Raw genomic sequence first — 20,196 nt, 5'->3', positions numbered from 1 at the left:
CAAATGAAATCAAATATAACAAAATAAAGATAACTGACCAATTGTCAAATATGAGCAGATCATAAAATTTTAAAAAGAGAATCAAAACAGCATAATTTACTAAAAACTAGTTTAAATAATGAATAAAAGTATATGTTATAATAATTTAAAATCACCAAGAGCCTATAAAATCAAATATTTTTATATAAAAAAAATTAGGTAAATACATAGTTTGCATAAAATAAAATTCCATAGCCTTAACAGCTGATTGCTTTGTCTCTAAACTGCAACTACAAAAAGAAATAACTAATGTATAACCACCTTTTTGTAAACAAATTCATATAATGGCTAAAAATGACATTGATTGTAAAATAAAAAAGTAAAATACGTTAAATGAAAACAGGAATTCCAAGAAAATTGTTTTCATCTTATACTAATGAACACTACGAAGAAAAATTCCCATGTGAACGAGAAAATCAAAACTCCAAAAACTAAATGAAATAAACTAAATAAGACATAAACATGAGCACTTCGATCAGCAGCTCAGAAAACGGCTCTGGTTCAAGCAGTGATCTGTGTGAATGAAAGGCAGAACTTCAACTGTCCACCCATTAGACATAACCTCATTGATACAATAACATCTGCCCTCTCTTCTTTAGTTTGCCTAATACATCCATCCATAACGACAGCCACACACACACACACACACACACACACACACACACACACACACACACACACACACACACACACACACACACACACACACACACACACACACACACACACACACACACACAGACCAGCCCCCCATCATCCTCCAATAGCATTATCATTTACTCATTGAGCTCCAATAACAAGGGGTTTTCAATGGGAGCGTGTTTTTTGCGTCTGTGTGCCTGCGTTTGATAAAATCGCCCGCATGTGTGTACGTAAGTGCATGGGTTAATGTCTGAGTGTGTGATGGGATTAGGCCAATGAATCTTCAGAATGAAATCTGTGTGTTTGTGCCTCGCGAAACGGGGCGGCCATCTGTAATAGTGCCCATGGGTTTTCTATTGGGTTAGAGAGCTGGTCTATGGGCCTCACAAGGAGAAAGATTCAGGTCTAATGGTAACTGATTCGGTTAGGGACGATGGTAATAACAACAATATGGCTCCTTTAAAGTGCAGTTGGCTGGATCGAGGGGAAAGAAGCAAAGGAGGAAACTCGGGTAAACTTTGGGCCGAGTAATTGGGACGTCAAGGAGTTCCCCTATTCATTTCTTGCTATTCACAAGAAATGATTGTTTCTAAAACACTTTTCAACGTAAGGTGCAAAGAAAGTGAGATTAGGACGGTGGAAGAGAAGTTGCAAAAAGACAACGGGAGACGGGAGGAAGAGGGGTGAGAATCCTGCAGCGAGTGGCAGAGAAGGTGAGAAAGGAGGGCGATATTTAAGTAACAATAAGGGAACAACAAAGCGAGTATGTGGATGCGCATCATCCGGAGGGAGCCGAGGGAAGAGCAGCAGGCGAATGCAAAGCGTGAATCCACCGTCTCTCACCCTGAGTCGTCATGTGATCACACGGTTTGCCTTTTCCTGCGTCCCTCGCTCCCCTACATCGCACTTGTTTCCCCCCCACCTCTAGTCAGTGTGAGAGAGGTGGATGAAACGCAATTAGGAGCAAGCAAACCACACCTAATCATCTTCATATCAAGTTTTAATAACATGTTTAGCAGCAGGGAGGGGGAGAATAGGAGGTTTTGTGATGGCTGCAGCGGTTGTTTTTTTTTTTTTTTGAAAAGGTGAAAAGGTTTAAAGGACACCTGCTGGAAAGAAAGAGGTCTGCAGAGATGGGGAAACAGAGCACGAACAAGGAGGAAAACATACAGAAACGCGGTGCCACTGCTGAGATAAATGACAAGAACATCACTTTACTTTTCTGCAGCCTGACTCCTCCAGCCTCCTCGATCCTTCTGTACCTCTTTGTTCATCTCAGCGAGGGTCTCCACAAGAAGACTCATGTCACCATGTCACAAACTCCCCTACAATGAGGACGTGAACATTTGGAGGGAGTGACATATAAGACCGATGCTACACACACACCTGGCCACCGATAAGGAAGCTCTGCCACTAAACAACACAGCAACTTTTGACAGCAAGGAGAGAAGGATGTAATCGCAAAAGTGTTAAAACTAGTCAGTAATGTTGGCGGATGTATTGATAAAGAGGAAATTTAAAACTGAAGGTGAGGAAAGGGTTTCTTTTAAACTGACCTTATGCTCAAATTATGTTATTGAAATCAGGGATTTTGGTAACAAGTGAAGAATGTACACGCAAACTAATTTAGCCAGCGTAGTATCGGAAGGTGGGGATAAACGATGACTGTCAAATACTGAGAGATAATATATTATACTAAAACAATCCCACACAAGACTCAATAAATGACTGGTCTGATTTAATCAAACTCTGGTTGTAATGGGTTGTTTCCACAAGGTGGGAGTAATGCACCCACCTGCCAGCTAGTGTAAAGCAGTAGAAGAAGAAAGCTTGATTGAGTTGTTTAAATGTGCAGCAGCATTTCCACAAACATGGTTTTTAGTACAAAACAAAAGTTTAAAAGTTTGCAATTTACCATCTCAAATAACCTGACATATTTTTGGAAAGAATCACATAATAAGAAACATGTAAGTTCTAAATAAGGAAAGAAAAACAACTTTTAACTCTGAGAAGTGAGTCAAACTAAAATAAGCTAAATTAACAACTCATCGTCTTAACGAAGATAAGCGAAAAAAAAAAAGAAAAAGAAAAAAAATGTGTTAATTAAAAGTACTTTAACACAAACTAAAATAAATAGGTTATGGTAAACTTGTTACTTGTTCAGCTAATCCTGAATAAGAAAATTCACTATTTTGAGAATATAAATAGGTAAACAATAACTGGCACAATGCTTAAAACATTAGGAACTTCGATAATATATGTGATAAAATAATATTACATATTTACCAGAATTACCAATGAATTTTAGAACCCCTCCTGGACATTCCCACCCACAAAAGTAAAAAAAAAAAAAAAGAGTAATCCAAATTGGAAAGCTGAAATGTTTTTATAATCCATCAAAGTTCAGTGCAGGTTTATCAACAAAATGATCCCATAAAAGAAAAAGCCATCTGAAGAATGTAGGGGAAAAAACCCTGAAAGATTTATCCGACAGTAAAGAGTGGCTATAAGTCGCAGTAGTTACCAGTGCAGGGTGATCAAATCTGTTTTAAATATATTTGTGCTTGTATCTCATCATGTTTGGCAGTAATAGTGGGAAACGGACAAACGAAAACAACAAACTTTCACCCAATCTCCGGCCTGCTTGTGGTGTCAACTCTGTTTGTCTTCAGAGCAAGCGGCTGTGAAAAAGCTTTGACCGAAACCAGAAACCAGGAGTTTCTCCTTTTACGAATAAATTTAATTTAGCTTTTAAATGCGATTTCAGTTTCTCAATGATGTCACCTCCCAGCTTATGTTGCTATAAATTTGACTTCTTTGAGGCAGAATGCTCATTCTTGACATTAGAAACAGCAGCTGAAATTTAGCAGCTTTTCTAATGATTGGTTTTCCAATTCTGGTTTCTCTACAGAAGACATGCAACACAAGTTAAGTTTATATTTGAAAAAAATAAATAAATAAAAATTAAGTCAAAAACAGTGAGAGGTCATAGAAAATAGATGTTCACACATCTCTGCCTCCATCCAGCCATCCATCCCTACTTCCCTCCATCCAAATGGCGGTCGCCACTATGAAATCTTCTGTAATTGAATTTCAGATGGCTCCTCTTATAAAGTCATTAGCTGAAAAATATCTCTTTCAGATGGAGAAGCAGAGAGAAAGGGAAATTATGAGGGGAGAAAGACAGGAAAAAGGGAGAAGAGGAGAGCAGAGACGAGAGGGGGTGGATAAAGAGGCTCTTTTGTGTCGAGTCAGAAACTCATTTTCTCGTGCGTGGCTGAAAAGATAGAAGAGAGTGAAGTGTTCATGCCATCCCTGGCGCTCCCTCCCTCCCCCCGTCGCGCAGCTCATTGTGACGGAGTTCGACTCCTGTGATCGCTTGAGACGGAGGGTGGATGGAGGAACAGAGGAGGAGACGGGGGGAGGAGAAAGGAGCTTGTTAGCACATTAGGAGCTGGGACCACTGCTGGGATGTGTGTGTGTGTATGGCAATGTTTGTATGGAGAATGTGTGTTTGTGGTTTTGGTCCATATGAAGCTGAGCATATCACACAGGACGTTTTGACACAAAAGATCATTTTGGAATTTTTTTTTCCTCCCACAGTTTTGCAAGTAACAAGGACGGTAAAAAAAAAAAAAAAAAAATAATTATATATATTTTAAACTTAAAAAAAACAAATAAAAAATATGCATAAAGCAAAGACCTTTTTTTTTCTTTTCAAAGTTAGTGGGTGCGGTTTACTGGTGCAAAATGAACAACTTGACACCTTTGTTGGGTTCCTTGGAAATTATTCTGCAAATAAACTAAACTTACATTAAAAAATAAAAAATAAAATCTAATTGGCAATGAATGTAACAGACTGTCTGGTAAATTTCCTTTAAATGACATTTGCTCTTAATCGGTGTTACATAAATAAACTGAACTGAACATTATAGACACTAATGTTGCCTTTGGAGTTAAAAAGATTTGCTTACCATTGTACAGACACACTGGTTTCATTCCATCCCAGCTTTCTCACTACATCGTACAATTACTGGTTCATCTTGAGAATGGTTTCATTTGACATTGGTCAATATTGGTTGTAGTAGTTCATAGTAAGCTCTTTTTTTCTGTTGTTGTTGAAAATTTTAAAAGTTTTAAAAGAAATTCAAACTTCTTTCTCTAAAGGGACAGTTGTTAAAATCGCCATGAGTAGTTTTGAGTTATAACTCATAAAAAAGCTATTTTATCGGTAATTCATGAGATTTTGATAAACACTGAGGCTGACTGAGTTACAGAGTCAACAGTTGTTACAAGGATGATCAAAGTCAAAAGTTCAAATTAATTAACCTTGTGAAGCTGCTGCTTTGTTTATGCATAAAAAAAAGATCCTCTCAGTTTGTCCCAATGTTACCAAGACAACTTTGTAATTTTCTTGAGAGGCTCAAAATTACGTTTAAAAATGAGAAAATCCTCTGAAGCTCATCTATAAAATACCTCTTCTTTCAGGAACACACAATCTCGGTTAGGATCTCGACAACCCACACACACTTTCTGTCCCCTCCACCCCAAGGCACTGGAACAGACAACAGAGGGAAGGACATCAGAGGGATAATACAATTGGAAAAGCTTTGCAGCGTGTAATGATAAACCTGTGCTTGTATGTGTGTGCGTCTGTGCCCAAAGGAACAAGCTAATGGGTTTATATCTTTCTGTGATAGCAATGATATGGAGGCTTTGTGATTTCATTACGAGTGTGTGTGTGTCCACGTACGCCAACGATGAGGACAGAGATAAGTTGGTCTAATGCACTGCTTATTGTTGCCGGACGTCGAGCATGAAAGAGACACACATGGGCCCACAATTGCATTTACCCCACCTATTCATCTGCTCTTTAACCTGATGCAGAAGCAGAAGCCGGAGAGAAAAACACAGACGTGACACATTAATTGGCCCCTTGTCGCCCGACTATTTCACCTTCTGACATGTGTGTGTGTGTGTGTGTGTGTGTGTGTCTGTGCGTGTGTGTGTGTGTGTGTGTGTGCATGTGTACGTTTAGACGCTCACCCTCCTCCCTGAACCACCAGGGAGCCCTGAAGCTGCCAGCGCAATTACAATTCATACCCACTCAACTTCACAAACACACAGCTAAAGTGCATCAAACTGTCACTATAATAACAATTCTCATATTAAGGACATGAATCCTATTCTTATCTGAAGGCAGTTAGACAATACTCCTCATAGACATGCATTTTTCCATAAATAATATTAATCTTGATAATAAAGAAATAAAAGGTGACATAGCTTGATTATACGTTTTATTAAGAGAAAGCCGCAAATCTTTGAATGCATGGCATTAAAACACAATAAGACTGAGGTCTGGACTTTGACTGGGTCATTGTAGCATCTTCATTCTTTTATATTCCAGCTATTCTGTCGTAAATTTGCTGCAGAGTTTGGGGTAACTTTTTCCAGTTGATAACCCAGTTTATGACCAGGTTTAATTGTCGGAGAAGTTGATATACTTTTGACTTTAGAAAACTTTGATATAGAGACGAGTTCATGATCCATTTAATGCCTGCAAAGATGTCTGCGTCCAGCAGGTGGAAAACTCAAATCATCACTACTCTACCACCCTCTTGACAGCTGTTGTGAAAGGTTTGTGCTGATGTTATTTGACACGCTAACAGAGAGTAAAGTCATGCCGTCTCTGGGTCAATTTACTGCTCACCAATTTGTACCCTCATTCCACTCCTAGGAATGAAAACATTGTTTCATTCAAACACCGTTTTGCAGAGATATCTCATCTCTGCAAAACAATGTTTTTCACATCTACTTAAACTATAGTTTATTTTCTTTAGTGGTGAATTTTGTGAAGAGGATAGTTTATCAATTATTGAGAAAAATGGAAGTAAAAATGTTAAAATCTGACATGATTTCCCAGCCAAGTTAGGGTCAGTCGACACAAAACTGGAAAGAGTTTGACCACAGATCGAATCAAAAATAACCATTAGCAAGCTCCTTCTTGGAAATAAATTCTAATTTGAGATGAAGATTTTTTGGTAACACTTTATTTGAAGGGGGGTGAATAAGACTGACATGACACTGTCATAAACATGACATAACATCTGTCATGAACATCAATAAGCCTTCATGAATATTTATGACTGTTGTCATAAAGCGTCATTCGGTAAATTATGACACTTTTAATACCAAGTTGACATTATTCAAAATGCCTTTGTTATGACAACTTGACATTAACCAAGAAATCATTACTGATATAAATTTGTTATAAAAGTATTACTGATTGCACTTTAAAAATTAGGTAACTTTATGTTATTAAAAGTAAAGTTTAAACATTAATGATTTCTGATTCACCCCCCTTCAAATAAAGTGTTACCAATTTTTTTGTTGTTGTCATGTGTATACATTTCAATTTTGGGATGTATTGATGTGTTTAATTGGGGCACCAATCACCTGGTTAGCACGTTGAGTTTAAATGCATCACTGTCCCCGTCTCTCCCTGTCTCTGACTCTGTCCCCGTTTTGTTTTCCCTTTTTATATTTTGAAGCTCTACCTACACCTCTTATGGCCAACTATCATGATACTTATAACTCTTTTCTGTTCTTACGAATTAGATCAGGATTGTTTCTAAAATATACTACGTTTAAATAACTAGCAAATTCATCAGCACACATCCTATAAACAGAAGAATGGTAGCTGTTTTGCATCGTTCCCCTGCTGAATGATTTTTCTAGCAGTGCATTTATGGGCAGCAACAGTTGGTTCTGAAAACTTATTGCTAATGTCTTTCTATTTGTTGACATTGTGTTAACACGCACGCACACGCGCACACACCTGTATGCTCCAGAGAGGCAACTATCTGCCTATTCAACAACTTTTATAAAAGGTGCTCAGACTTGATGATGATCAGTTAATTAAGTCAATTTAATTAGCAGCACCTGGCAGGCTTCTTTCAACTCTTAATTCGTTTGCCACATATTTCTTCACATCTCGCCTTATTAGTTTAGTAACAGCTATTAATTATTACAGATTTTGTACAATTCAAAAGCTCTCCAGCCTTCGCGACAGTTTTTACGGTCTCCACAAGCCCAAATTCAAGGCGGCCATTAGCGCTCATGACAAAACGGTTTTCTGTGCAGCACTTCTCGGCCTCGGTCATCTGTGAGACCCCTTCTTGAATCTTAAACACCTCGTCACACAAAATACTTACATTCACACACCCAGCCACGGAGAGCATCCGCGCACCGACACACACACAACGCCGCAAGATTAACTTGTTTACCAGTCAGAGGGGGGTCTGCTCCAACAAGGTGTGATCGAGCCACTGATGGCAACAACTGATGTGCCTGCACAGCTCTCGGTGACAGGCATTTACGCAGACTGACATCGGTCTCTCATTTAAGACGGGAAACGTATATTTCAGGACGTGGAGCACAAGCATGGTATGAAGCAATGTTCTCAGGTTTATTTAGCCTAATCGTAATGCTGAATTTAGGTGAAAATCTGAGCTCGTTTAAATACTGAAATGTGCGTTTAACTAAAAGAATAACGGCTCATATAAAACCAACAGCACCTGAGGCTGTAGAGCTCAACTAGTAAAGAGACCCCAGACTGGGAACGGGTTGCTGTCTGGACCGGAGGAAGTTTATGGATGGATGGATTAATGGAAGGACTTGTAGAAGGAATGATGAGTGAAAGGATGGATACATGAACAAAGATGGGTGTGTTGCGAGATGGATGTTTGTGGTGGATGATTAGACGGAAGGGTTGGATTTGGATGAATGGCAAGATGGGTTTATGAAGGAATGATTGGATTGGAAAGGGATGGATGGCAGAAAAGATGGATATATTAAAAGACTCGATTACAATTACTTCTGACATCCAGCATACTCTACCTGAAAACATTTAAATTATTAAATTTATAGCAGCAAATAAAATATTAATGCTATTCTAAAGCCAGTGTGCTGTTCTATTGAGAAATTAACCTCATATTCAAACAGATTAACAGTAACAAGTACGCCTGTGTCTTCATAGTCGGATAGACACACTTTTCCCAGGAGAAGTGGAACAGATTAGCTGCGATCCCCTTCACCTCGTCACTTTCTTTTCACTTTCTCCATCCACCCGACAGGAAATAATTAACCACAATAACCCCCGCCCCAATCAGAGCTCAAGGTTTAATTCCTCACTCGTTCCTATTTTTAATCAGATCCTTTGTGGGGTCCTCGATTGATTTTTGTCCCAAAATTCAAAAATGAAGGAGCTCGACTTCTGCCAGGTTCTCAATCGCTACTCTAAAAGTTGATGTGTTCATTTAAAAATAAAAGACAAGATGAAGGCAACAGCACAGATTATTTAATACTTAAATGAAGCAGCTTTTAGGTGTGATGGTTGCATTAAAGGTTTTGGATAACATGACCAAGTTTCATTATCAGCAACAAGAAAATGTCTTCAGGTTTTTTTTTGTTTTTTTTTTCACCTTTCCCACCGACAGAATATAACACACGTACACTCCTTGTCACACACAGCAGATTGTAGCTTCACTTGGACAATAAGCTCTATTGTGGGAGCTGTCAAAGAGAAGCCAAGCAGGCCGCTAGCGTTGGCTGCTGCTCGGGTGTGTGTGAATATGGGGGATAATAGCGCTACATGCCCAGAGCTGCCATCATTTCACAGGGAACAGTGTGTGAAAGAGAGGAAAGAGGCAGCCACACACATACACAAGCACACACACCAACACACAAACACAGCATCGCTATCATACTGAGCCATATGCTGACCCCAGCCTCAGTGCCGCTATCTCTGCCAATCAACTACTACAGAGGGGGACGTCCCACACTCACTGTAATCCCGGGAGTGAAACGTTTACACAGACGCCGTCACGTGCAGGAGTGTCACTACATAGGTGATGCATGTTTAAAAAAATCCATCCACACACACAAACACTCGCTGGCAGCGTGCGTTTGCGTGGTGGTCTGTATTTGTGAAGCAGCTTAGCATCACTCCAACATTGTTCCCCAGAACCACAATCACCCAGAAGCAGATTGAGGACTGCCAGAGAAGCTGCAGAAACAGCAATCATGCACACTGGTCTCTGTATTATAAAACCTCAACTGTGACTCAAACCAGAAGTTTTGCTCACAAAACTGAGTTTCTACAAGAAATATTCTTGCTCAGTCGTTCAGATTTGAAGCATTCATACTAAAGTTATTAAGATATTAGATATTGTATATAATTCAAAACTAATTTCTTATTGATCTGCTGGAGCTGCAATAGATGTAAAGGAGGCGATTCAGTAAAAGGCACTAAGCATCTGAACGTTTGAAAACTACTGCTGCACTTGCAATTTTAGGAATGCTCTTACATTGAACAATTTCAATGTGATTTTTTAACATTTATTATTAATGTAAGTGGTGTTGTTGCTTTTATTAGAGCTCATTTTATTTCAATTTGACCCATATATATTATGTAAAATAATATTTATCTTGTTTGTAGAGGATGCTTGTTTGCACCAATTCAAAGGTTGTATTTGTCAGTATATAATAATCTAAAAATAGCAATATTTAAATTTATCGATAATTTCAAACACGAGCAGTTTACAGTCTTATTATCCTATAGCACGTCTACAAATATTCTTACCCAGCAGCACCTGAAGCTACACTGCTTGGAATAAAGCGAAATTGATCAGATTTAAATTACATCCAGTACTTGCTTCAAAATATGACACCAATCTATCACTCAGCGGGCAGCTCCTTACCTCCGTCTGGTCTAATCAAAGGAATGCATTGACGGCGGTATGCTCCCCTACGCCGAGCACAGGTCTGCTGCTGTGTTTGCACAAGTTATCAGAGGCCAGAGAAAGTTCCTGAAAACTGGTGGAGGATGCATTTTCATGTGGGGAGTTTTGGACCGGGCCTTCTTCCTGCAATGAGCTGATATTGTGAGATAGAGCCATGCTCGCACACAGCTGCCCCTGCGGTCTGGCACTCCATGTGCTTTTGGATGGCTCTAGTCATGGTGAATGAAAGATCAGAGGCAGAGAAAAGGCAGATGGACTGCCCCGAGGGCCAAGAGACTGAGAGGGAGGGAAGAGGGCAGACAGGAAGAGGGAAAGGGGAGAAAGAAAATGCCAGTTATCACTGACATACTTTGTACCGCCAACCTGCCCTTCGTCTCCATACTCCTCCTCTGTGCGAGTCCCGCTTTGTCGCACAACAGAGCAATGAAAGGCCCGCATCTTAATGCAACACTTCATGCATTTGATTTTATTTTTTTACCTTCTTATGTGAACAATGTCACAACTTGCAGGTAGGGTTGGTAAATGTTGCATATTACATAGATATAAAAAGCTAAAGACAAAAGTCTTATAAATGGTGTTTATAGGAACACATGACAAAGAGGACAAGTTAATCTGTAAACATGCAAATTATCAACAGATGAACCCAGTCTCTGAAATCTGACTCCATCTGGTGCATCATAATTTACTGATGTCGCATTGATGGAAATTCATTAATTATTGTGTAAAGCTCTGACCTGCCCATTATAATTTTGGAAGACCCAGATTGCTCAGTAAGAGCTTTCTGAGTTTTATTGTGCTTATTATAAAAAGTTTTCAAGAAAAGTTTTGATCAATTATGTTACACACATTTCTCTCTAAAGACATAAAGCGCCAGTGTTACAGCCATGTAGTGTCACGATGCCAAAGTCCCCAAATTACTACACATTTACTTTACATCTCAAAATATAATGTAATTGACACTAGAGAATAGAAAATATAGAAAATGCACAGTTTAATTACCATAATAATAAACATTAATCTCTGCATAAACGTAATTCTTAAATATAGAAGAGGAAAAAAGCACGGCAATGTCACAATAAAAGTCTGCATTTTACACTGACTATCCCAATAAAATCAATTGATTTTCCCACAATTAGACCAAAGTAATGTGTTTTTTGCAACTACAAGGTGCAGAAAATAAAAAGGACAGGAAGCAGAGAGGAAGTTGCTGAAATAAAATATTTGAGTATTTGAGTTTTGACACTGCAAAAGTATACAATGATGAACTGGAAACCATGACTATAATAATAAGTATTATTGACTCAAGAGTGCCTTAGAAGAGAGGAGCTCCTGAAACTGAACGGTCAATTTGGAGGTGTGTGCACACCATCTATTTAGGTCAAAATCTATGTATACTTAGCAATGATTACAAGGACGCTATGGTGAATAATATCAAAAACAATTATATTTTTGATATTTTTGGCTCAAACCTTTTAGTCCAATAAGATCTGAAGCAGTAGATTGACTTTCTGCAGATTTACATCAAGATGACTTAACTCATGACGAGCTTCCCTCAATTTCAGAATAAGTTTGTGCAGACACAATAATAACAGAGGAATTGGGATGAGATGGATGAAAACTAAAACCTGAAAATTGTCATAAACAAAGGACGACATTCACTAAGATAAAGAAATAGTAGTCGGTAGAGGAAGGAAAGAAATAAAGAGGGAGAAACAGGAATGTTGGGATGGAGAAGGGATGTAAAAGCCGACAGAGTTGGAGGAGCCGAAGGATAAGAAGAAACAAAAAGAAGCAGAAGCAGAGAAGTGGTGACAGAGGAGAGCAGTGAGCGTAGCAGTGACATGGGGAGTCAATAATGACTGATTACTGTAATTCAGCCTGTCAGAGACATCGACCTGCTGCTTACCACCGATCAATACACACCGGGACTCTCTCCAACTCACACAAACACTCAGGACGACGCATACAAGACATGTGTGTCATCACATGCAGACTGTCACCCAGATGAAAGACAAAAACATCAAGGTGCACAGGTGTCTGCACAGTGGAAGTGAAACGCACAACAAGGAAGCAAAAAAACATGACATAAATATGCAAAAGAAGGTGGGAATGAGCTGGAAATCTCTGTTTGATAGGTAGGAATTCTTTCTTCTTCTATTCTTCATTTACAACAAAAGCTGAGTAGGAGAAACAGGTAAGACTCAAGGAAAAGAAAAGCAAGAAAGATAGAAAACAAGGACAAATTGAACACAAATATGAGGAGAAAAGGCAAAGGAGAAAATGGAAAAGATTGAAAGATAAAGAAAACAGTTGAAAAGAAATCTCCTATTTACATCTTCTTACGGACACACTGGAGAGGTTCTGCCCATTAGATTGTTTTCAATCCAATCTTTAAGTAACATGCATGCCTGGGTGCAAACGCTTCATTCTGTGTAGATTTGTGAGCAATATTTTTTTCGAATGTTTCAGTTCTGCTTATCACAGGCAGAAGTGTTTGACAAACTATTATATTAAATGAAGCTTTAAATGTTCTCTTTATAATAATGAGGTTACCTCACCAATTGGATTTGCATAAACTTATATTACATAAGGCCAAAACAATTTCAAAGAAATAGTATTTTGTAGCCTAAATAATAATGAAAGACACGGCTCACTTAACCGTTGTCCAGCAAATATCATAAATATTGACTCCCTCCACAAGAAGAGGTCATTACTAAATACGCTGGTTGGTCGCTAGGGGCTGCATCCTAGGATATTAATAGAAAGTTAGATGGAAGGAGGAAGTGCAGTAGAAAGACGTTCACAAGCAAAAGCGATAATTGTGGCTAGGATTTGAGTTGCATTTTAAATTAATTGTTAATTAATGAACTAAAGATTCAAATTACAGAATTTTATTGAATGCATCTGTCACTACAAACATAAAAAATAAAATATGGATAAAAACATCAGAGAAGGTTTGCCGGGGACATTTGCTGGTTTAATCTAGGGAGCGTGTGAATTTTAAGCAGAAACTGAAAAGTTGAACAACACAGTTTGAAAAGTTACTGCCAAGCAATCGAAGGCTGAAGAAATTTGCAGAAAAAGGGACAGAAAGACACACGGACAGCGTCATTATGAGATCAAATTGCTAGAATTGCAGTTTAAAGGAAATTCTTACCTTACAAATCAGAATGTGTCTTTGATTGTGCATTCATTGAAAAAGCTGCTTGTGGACACACTTATTGGACACATTATTTCACCTCAGGAGTGTTCGGAGTGAGTGTAATTATCAGTACGTGCACAGGTGGACACTTGTGTGGAGGTGTGTGTGTGTGCGTGTGCGCATGTCTGTCTATGAGACCGCAGAGCAAAGCCTCTCATTTAGAAACTGAGCTACCAAGGAGATCCATCAATAAGTATCGACTTCTGGCTTCTTCAAACCGAGCTACCATCACATCGGATCAGGCAAACTGTACACGCTCTCGTCCGTTTCTCTCTTCCCCCTTCACACCTGGAGACGCGCAGCAACACACAGACAAGACATCCCTTGTACCTTCCTGTGCACCGCTAAAATGCACTTCAGACGAAACACGGCTCATTCACAGGACCAAACATCACTGGACATTGATTCACAACCGTTACTCCTCGAGCTGAGCATCAAACAACATTCTCGCTCACACGAACACTGAAGAGAATCTCAGCCGCACTGCTCAGAACACAATTATTATCAGAACTCAACTACAAACACTTTTTTTTTTAGTAGTAGCTGAAGTTGTTGAGAGAAAAAAGATATTTTAGAATCTTGCAAGCCTTCTGGTGACGCCAGGACAAATATTTTATCCTGTAGTTTTAAAACATTAAAGCTTTTTATTGGGTAACTTGCATAATTTTGTCTCAAATTTAACAGATATTCTCAAAGAAAACATTTTTGTTTCGTCATGGTAAATGCAATTTTGAGCGCTTGGCGTCTGCCTGAAGGCAGATTTTGCCAAAGCAACACAGATGTTAAAGAGTGTGTATAAGAAGGGTGCATAAGTTACATCACGAGTGTAAGGAAGAGCAATTTGAATAGCATGAAACGTTTATTTACCAAAAAGTTGCACTAAAGTTGGGAAAGCTTTTGTGATAACTTATCAAGCAGATATTGGAATGATCATTTTTATTCAATGTATCTGCAGCTGAGATCAAACCAGAAGCCATTTTTTAACAAGGAAAAGCTTAAAAACTCTGTGAATCATATCTAAACAGCTAAAACAACTCACTGAAAACTACCAAAAGTTGCATAAGAGAGAAGACCGACTGAAGACAGGGAAGACCGGGAAGGAAATATCCACCTTGTCAACCTACCTTTAGCTTTCCACATTCTGATAGCCAATGCTTCAAAGGATACAAGTTCTGGTAGAGAGGAATGAGCGATTTGAGAGCTCGACTTGCGTTGATAGCTGTGGCTCTGACCATGGTGGATAAAATTTTCATGTCCACTATAGCACCATCAAACAGTGGCCCAAAGAATGGCACCTAGCACAAACACAAGGGTGGAAAAAAAAACCCAACAACACAGCTTAAAGACGAAACATCTAAACTTCATGAAATGGAAAACAATCTGGAGGCTACCAGCCAAATAATGACTGACATAATAGATTTTTTTTATAATGAGACAATATTCGATTCAGGCAATGGCTATCTGATTGAATTCAATACTTTGCTTGTGGAATCCACCAAAGAGAATAACGTTAAGCTTTTATTGGGTTTGTTTCTGGACCAGGTCTCAGAGCCAAGCCCGCTGTGGCTGAATATATGTGCTTTCAGGACAACAACAGAAGCCATATCTTATCTTACTTGTTCTTGGATTCAGGATAATTCAATATTTTTGCTTGCAGAATGAATGAAGGAGAATATGATTATGTCATTAGTGCTGTGGTATCCATGTCATACAGAAAAAAAAGAGCTTTTTATTGTGTTTGCTCTTGTTTGAAATAGAGTTATGCCATCAGTGCTGTGGCATTAATGTCTGTGGGTTTTAGACTGATACATTAACCAGATGAAAGCATATTTGTGTATCCTAGAAAAGAAAAAGAAAAGAATAATATCAATTGAAATATGAAAGCCCCTCACATTTACAGTCCACCTCCTAATCGGCTTTCACCATCTTTACAACGTCACGGAAGAATAAAGAAGAGTAGCGGCTACAAGAGAACATTTCAATTGTTTAATCTCAATCAATGAAAACTCATTTTGATATCCCAGATTCAGTACTGTTGTGATTATTCCACTTATTTCATAACCTGACTCGGTGCTACATTTAATATCTCATAACGCAGTACTTTGAAACTGTATTTACACACCTTAACAGTTTGTCACTTAACTACCACAGACATTATTGTGTTCATTGGATTTTGTATGACAAACCAACACAAAGGAGTGCATAGTTGTGAAGTGAACAAAAAAAAAAGTTTTCTTTCATAGAAATCTGAAAGAAGTCTCTTTGGATGGATATTTTTCAAAATCATATTTTGTGGCAATTAGAACTAAAAAATTCAAGTGGTATGAATATTTTGAAGAGTAACTGATTTAACCAAATGTTATATAAAAAACAGTTCATGCATAAAGGAAATTATATTCTCGGCTGGTTTCAACTTTTACATTTCTCAAATTTACAAATAACACGTTTGGTCATGATAATCCTTCTATATAACTTAAACCATGTTGAAATTAACAACTAAAATGAAAGAGTAAATCTAAAACATTTCAAAAGAATTGCTTTCTTATAAGCTGATGTGTTTCAGACGCTTAATTTCTTCTATTCTTAGATCCTCTGCTCCACATAAACCTAAAGACTGAAGTTCTTGCAATGTAAACAAAACTTAACCGTTCCCGAGGTAACATCCGCAGAGCCTCGCCTCAATTACTCTGATTGGTCAATGATTTTATGTATTTTCTTTGTACAATTACAGCTCAGCAAAAGGTTGCATGTCTAGTTATTTCTGATTAAAGCCGTGGGAAACTAATTATCATTACGGGAATTAAATGATTAGCTGAAATGAGCAACAGTTTTCACTGAAATACCAAACAATATTTTTTAGGCAGCTTAGATTCATTTTTTTATTACCTCTGGTTTCTTGAGTATTTGGATGGAGTACATGTGGTTCTTCATGGGGTATATGATGATCAACACATCTCCAAATTCAGTAGGGATGATCCCTCGGCGGTAGTCTCTGGAATGTTCAGACCAAATGATGTGGACTTCGTCGTTGCCCAGGTGTCGGAGCTGGAGCGTTGGGAGGCGCAGGATGGGGGGGGTAAAAGATTGATGAGAAGGAGCAGAAGAGTGAAGGGGCATTAATAATCCGACCAAAGCAGAAAAACACTGAAATCATTGGTTACAATGCAAACAAAATGCATGCGCAGAGATAGTTTCACAAATAAACGTTATAGGCTGAATCCATCAAAAGCCAAGGCTTTTTGATTTGGGGTGCATGTGGATGGTACAGGTGGCCCTGGGAATGATGGAGTGACTGGGAGAAGATGGAGAATCGTTGACCAGACAGAGTGAAGCCCTGGGAAGATGGAGTACAAGCTGGAAGACGGATGGGATCATATGTGACGCTGTGAGCAGGTTCCAGTCAGAGCTGGTGACAGCGCCGTCATTAACCTTGATGTCTGCCAACACACACACACACACACACACACACACACACACACACACACACACACACACACACACACACACACACACACACACGAGCGCGCACACGCAGCCTGCTCTCTTTACTTTTCAGGTTTGTCAAACACCCTCAGATTGATGTCAGTCTAGACTTTGGCCCCGAGAGAAATAATGATTCAATTTCCTTTCAAACATTTAAACTTTATTCCAATATTTATTCTTTTAAGTCCAGAGTATTTCCCTCATGTTTTGTTCCAAAGTAGCAGACATTCTTGTATGTTAATAATTGATCAGAGCAATCATTTTTGATTTTAGGAGTTTTTTTTTTTATTTTTTATGAGTTTCTCTTTGAACTGTAAGTCAGTTTTCTTTATAAAACATTATTTGTCCAGTAGCTGACAATTTTAAAAATATTTTTTATGAGACATTTAATTCTGATGTGCTCCCCATTTTTTGTCTTACTTCAGCAACAGCATGGGTCGTATACAACATGCAAACTGACTTTTTTCTACTTGTGCACTCAAGTTAAGAGTCCTCCGCATCTTCTAAACATGTTTTGTTCAACCCTGGTCCTCAAGGCACACTACCCTGCATGTTTTAGGTATTTCCCTGCTTCAACACACATGATTTCAATTGATGGTTGATTAACAAGCTTTTTCTGAACTGCAATCATTTGAATGGGGTGTGTTAAAGCAGGGAAACATCTAAAACAAGCAGGGCAGTGTGCCTTGAGGACCAGGGTTGGGAAACACTGTTCTAAACTCTAAAACCTTATATTTTTCTTTAACACGTTTTCAGCAATGGTTTTATAATGTCAATAAATGCATAACAAAAAAAAAAAAGAAAAATATACGTAGAATCCTTCGATTTTTGCTTTTTTGGGGCGGGGGGCAGGTCAAACTTAAATGTTTCCAATCATCAAACTAATTTTAATAACAGAAAAAGTTACCCGAGTAAATACAAACATCTTTCAAATAATTATTTTATTAATTAAGTGAAAACAAAATGCTATAATCCAGTGTAGGTGTGGTTTGTTTAACTGAACAAAAAATGTTAATCACAATAAACTAATTATTAAGTAGAAGAATCAATTACATTTTAACATACTTTCAAGTTGATTTGGATAGCTTTTCTCTTGAGAAATTATCCCTTTAAACTTCCTTCCTGTATTTACTGAGATTATCTTAAACGGTAAAATTAATTTTGATGATCTGAATTCTAAAAAAATCTGCAACTGGGGGTCCTGAAATCCTGGATAAAATGATTTTAAAGACAGGATGTCAGCAGAGATTTGATATTGCTTCAAACAGCTTGGTCTAGATTGGCCTTATTACCAAAGTTCTGAAGTGCATAGAACAAATGAAGTATAATAATGAAATGAAGTATCATAGAAAACAAATAAATATATAACTCAAACTATATCATAGAATTAGAACAAAAAAAGCAGCAATTAAAAAAAACAAAAAAAAAAACCCCTGAAGAAATAAAAATTTTATCCATGCCACTTTGCGAAACACCAATCAACCCTTCAGATGACATCGTCATTTATGATGAAACTACTTGAATTTAAAGGCATAAATAACTTGGCGCCACTGATCTTTCTACATTTCTCCACTAGCAGGACACAAATTGGATTGTGCCATTATCTTCCCCTGAGAGATTTTCCTATATGTCTAATTGCAGCTCAGAAAGAGTTTTGGTGAGAATCAGAAACTGAAATATTTTTGGATGTCAGGACAGTTAGTTTTTTTTAAATCCAGTTTTTTTTTTGTTTTTGTTTTTTCATAAAGAAGATCAGAGCAATGTCACATCAGTTGGTGTAATGCTCCTTTAATCCTTTTACCCTCGCAGTTGTGTTGTGATAAGACAACCACGGCCCAGCAAAGAGAGAAACCTGGACAGGAGCCCTGCGAAGGCCTAAACTGATTGTGTTTGTGTGAGTGTTACAGGAGGATGGAAGATAAACGCTTGCCAGGACCAATGTACGTTTGTGTGTCCATTTAGACCGTTTGCGGACACGTTCGCCAAGCGCTGTCTGTACGCGTTTTTACGTCTAAGCCTAACGTGTTATGGCTGTATGCGCGTCTCCCTGCAGCGCTAACACAAATTTATAGCCGTGGTCAGAATGAGGTTAATAAAAACCCTCTGTGGATGTGTGTTAAACAGGTTTAAATCCTGCGTGAGTGCGTGTGCGCGCAGGTGTGTGTATGTGACTATGCATGTTTGATGGAACCATCAGATGATCAGTGAGACGGATGGTGTCAGGCCAGACGCTGCTAATCCAATCAGCTGCCTGAAGCGATGTGATAGGCCGAGAAGCAGGAAGTATGATCTGATTAAAAGGACATTATGGCCGTGTGCAGAGCACCCAGAGCCTGGGGGGTGACAGGTGTGATTACACACACACAGATATAGACACATACAATATAACCTGCCTGCCTAGGCACTTATACTGGCCTCACAACAAATGCAGACATGATTTCCAGGCCAACCATGCCAGGATTACTGAGTAAGACAGCGCAAACAGGACACAGCAGCAAATAACATACATTTCTGCTTACTATTAATGTTGAACATTCAATCTTCTAAATGAGAGGGTTTAATTTAATTAATTGAAACAGTTTTATTGTGATAAATTTAAAATAAAAAGGACACAACAATCAATTCCTGCCATTTAGCCAACAGAAAGCAACAATATCAGGAGCGATTTAATTTAACAAATCAGCATTCAAAGATGTTAAATTAAAAAACAACGTTTTTACAAATAAAACAGCACTGGATGCGTGACTGGTTATTCTGAGACATTTGACTCTGTTTAGCTGAAAGCTTGTTTGCTTGATGATGTTAGGAAACAGAAAAGTCTGATGTGTCTCGTGGACACATTTAAAGATGTTACAAAGAAAGCAAAAAACAGTGTGCATCTGTTAAAATTACCATCAGTGCAGATTACCCTACTTGTTAACAATGATTTCAGTAAGTTGATTCTTCTATCAGTTATTCTAATGATTAGGGTCCAATCAATCAACCAAGCTTATTTGCATTGCACGTTTCAGGAACGAGGCAGTTCAA

At 38.3% G+C, this 20,196-nt stretch overlaps 1 protein-coding gene across 9 annotated transcripts in view; it reads right to left on the bottom strand.

The window, feature by feature from the left end:
• ralgapa1 (Ral GTPase activating protein catalytic subunit alpha 1) overlaps positions 1 to 20,196 on the bottom strand; it is a 68,040-nt gene that overhangs the window by 5,902 nt on the left and 41,942 nt on the right. For all 9 annotated transcript variants that reach the window (XM_008399828.3, XM_081603192.1, XM_081603194.1 and 6 more), the window contains 2 exons: positions 16,573 to 16,731; positions 14,854 to 14,981 (listed from right to left, as the gene is read on the bottom strand). In XM_008399828.3, coding sequence (XP_008398050.2) covers positions 14,854 to 14,981; positions 16,573 to 16,731 — 287 coding nt within the window. The remainder of the gene's footprint in view (positions 1 to 14,853; positions 14,982 to 16,572; positions 16,732 to 20,196) is intronic.

Source organism: Poecilia reticulata, chromosome 22, assembly GCF_904066995.2.
Source record: "Poecilia reticulata chromosome 22, P_reticulata-male-v2, whole genome shotgun sequence".
NCBI lineage: Eukaryota > Metazoa > Chordata > Actinopteri > Cyprinodontiformes > Poeciliidae > Poecilia > Poecilia reticulata.
Note: the sequence above shows the minus strand (reverse complement) of the source record. Positions and strands in the feature narration are given on the sequence as shown.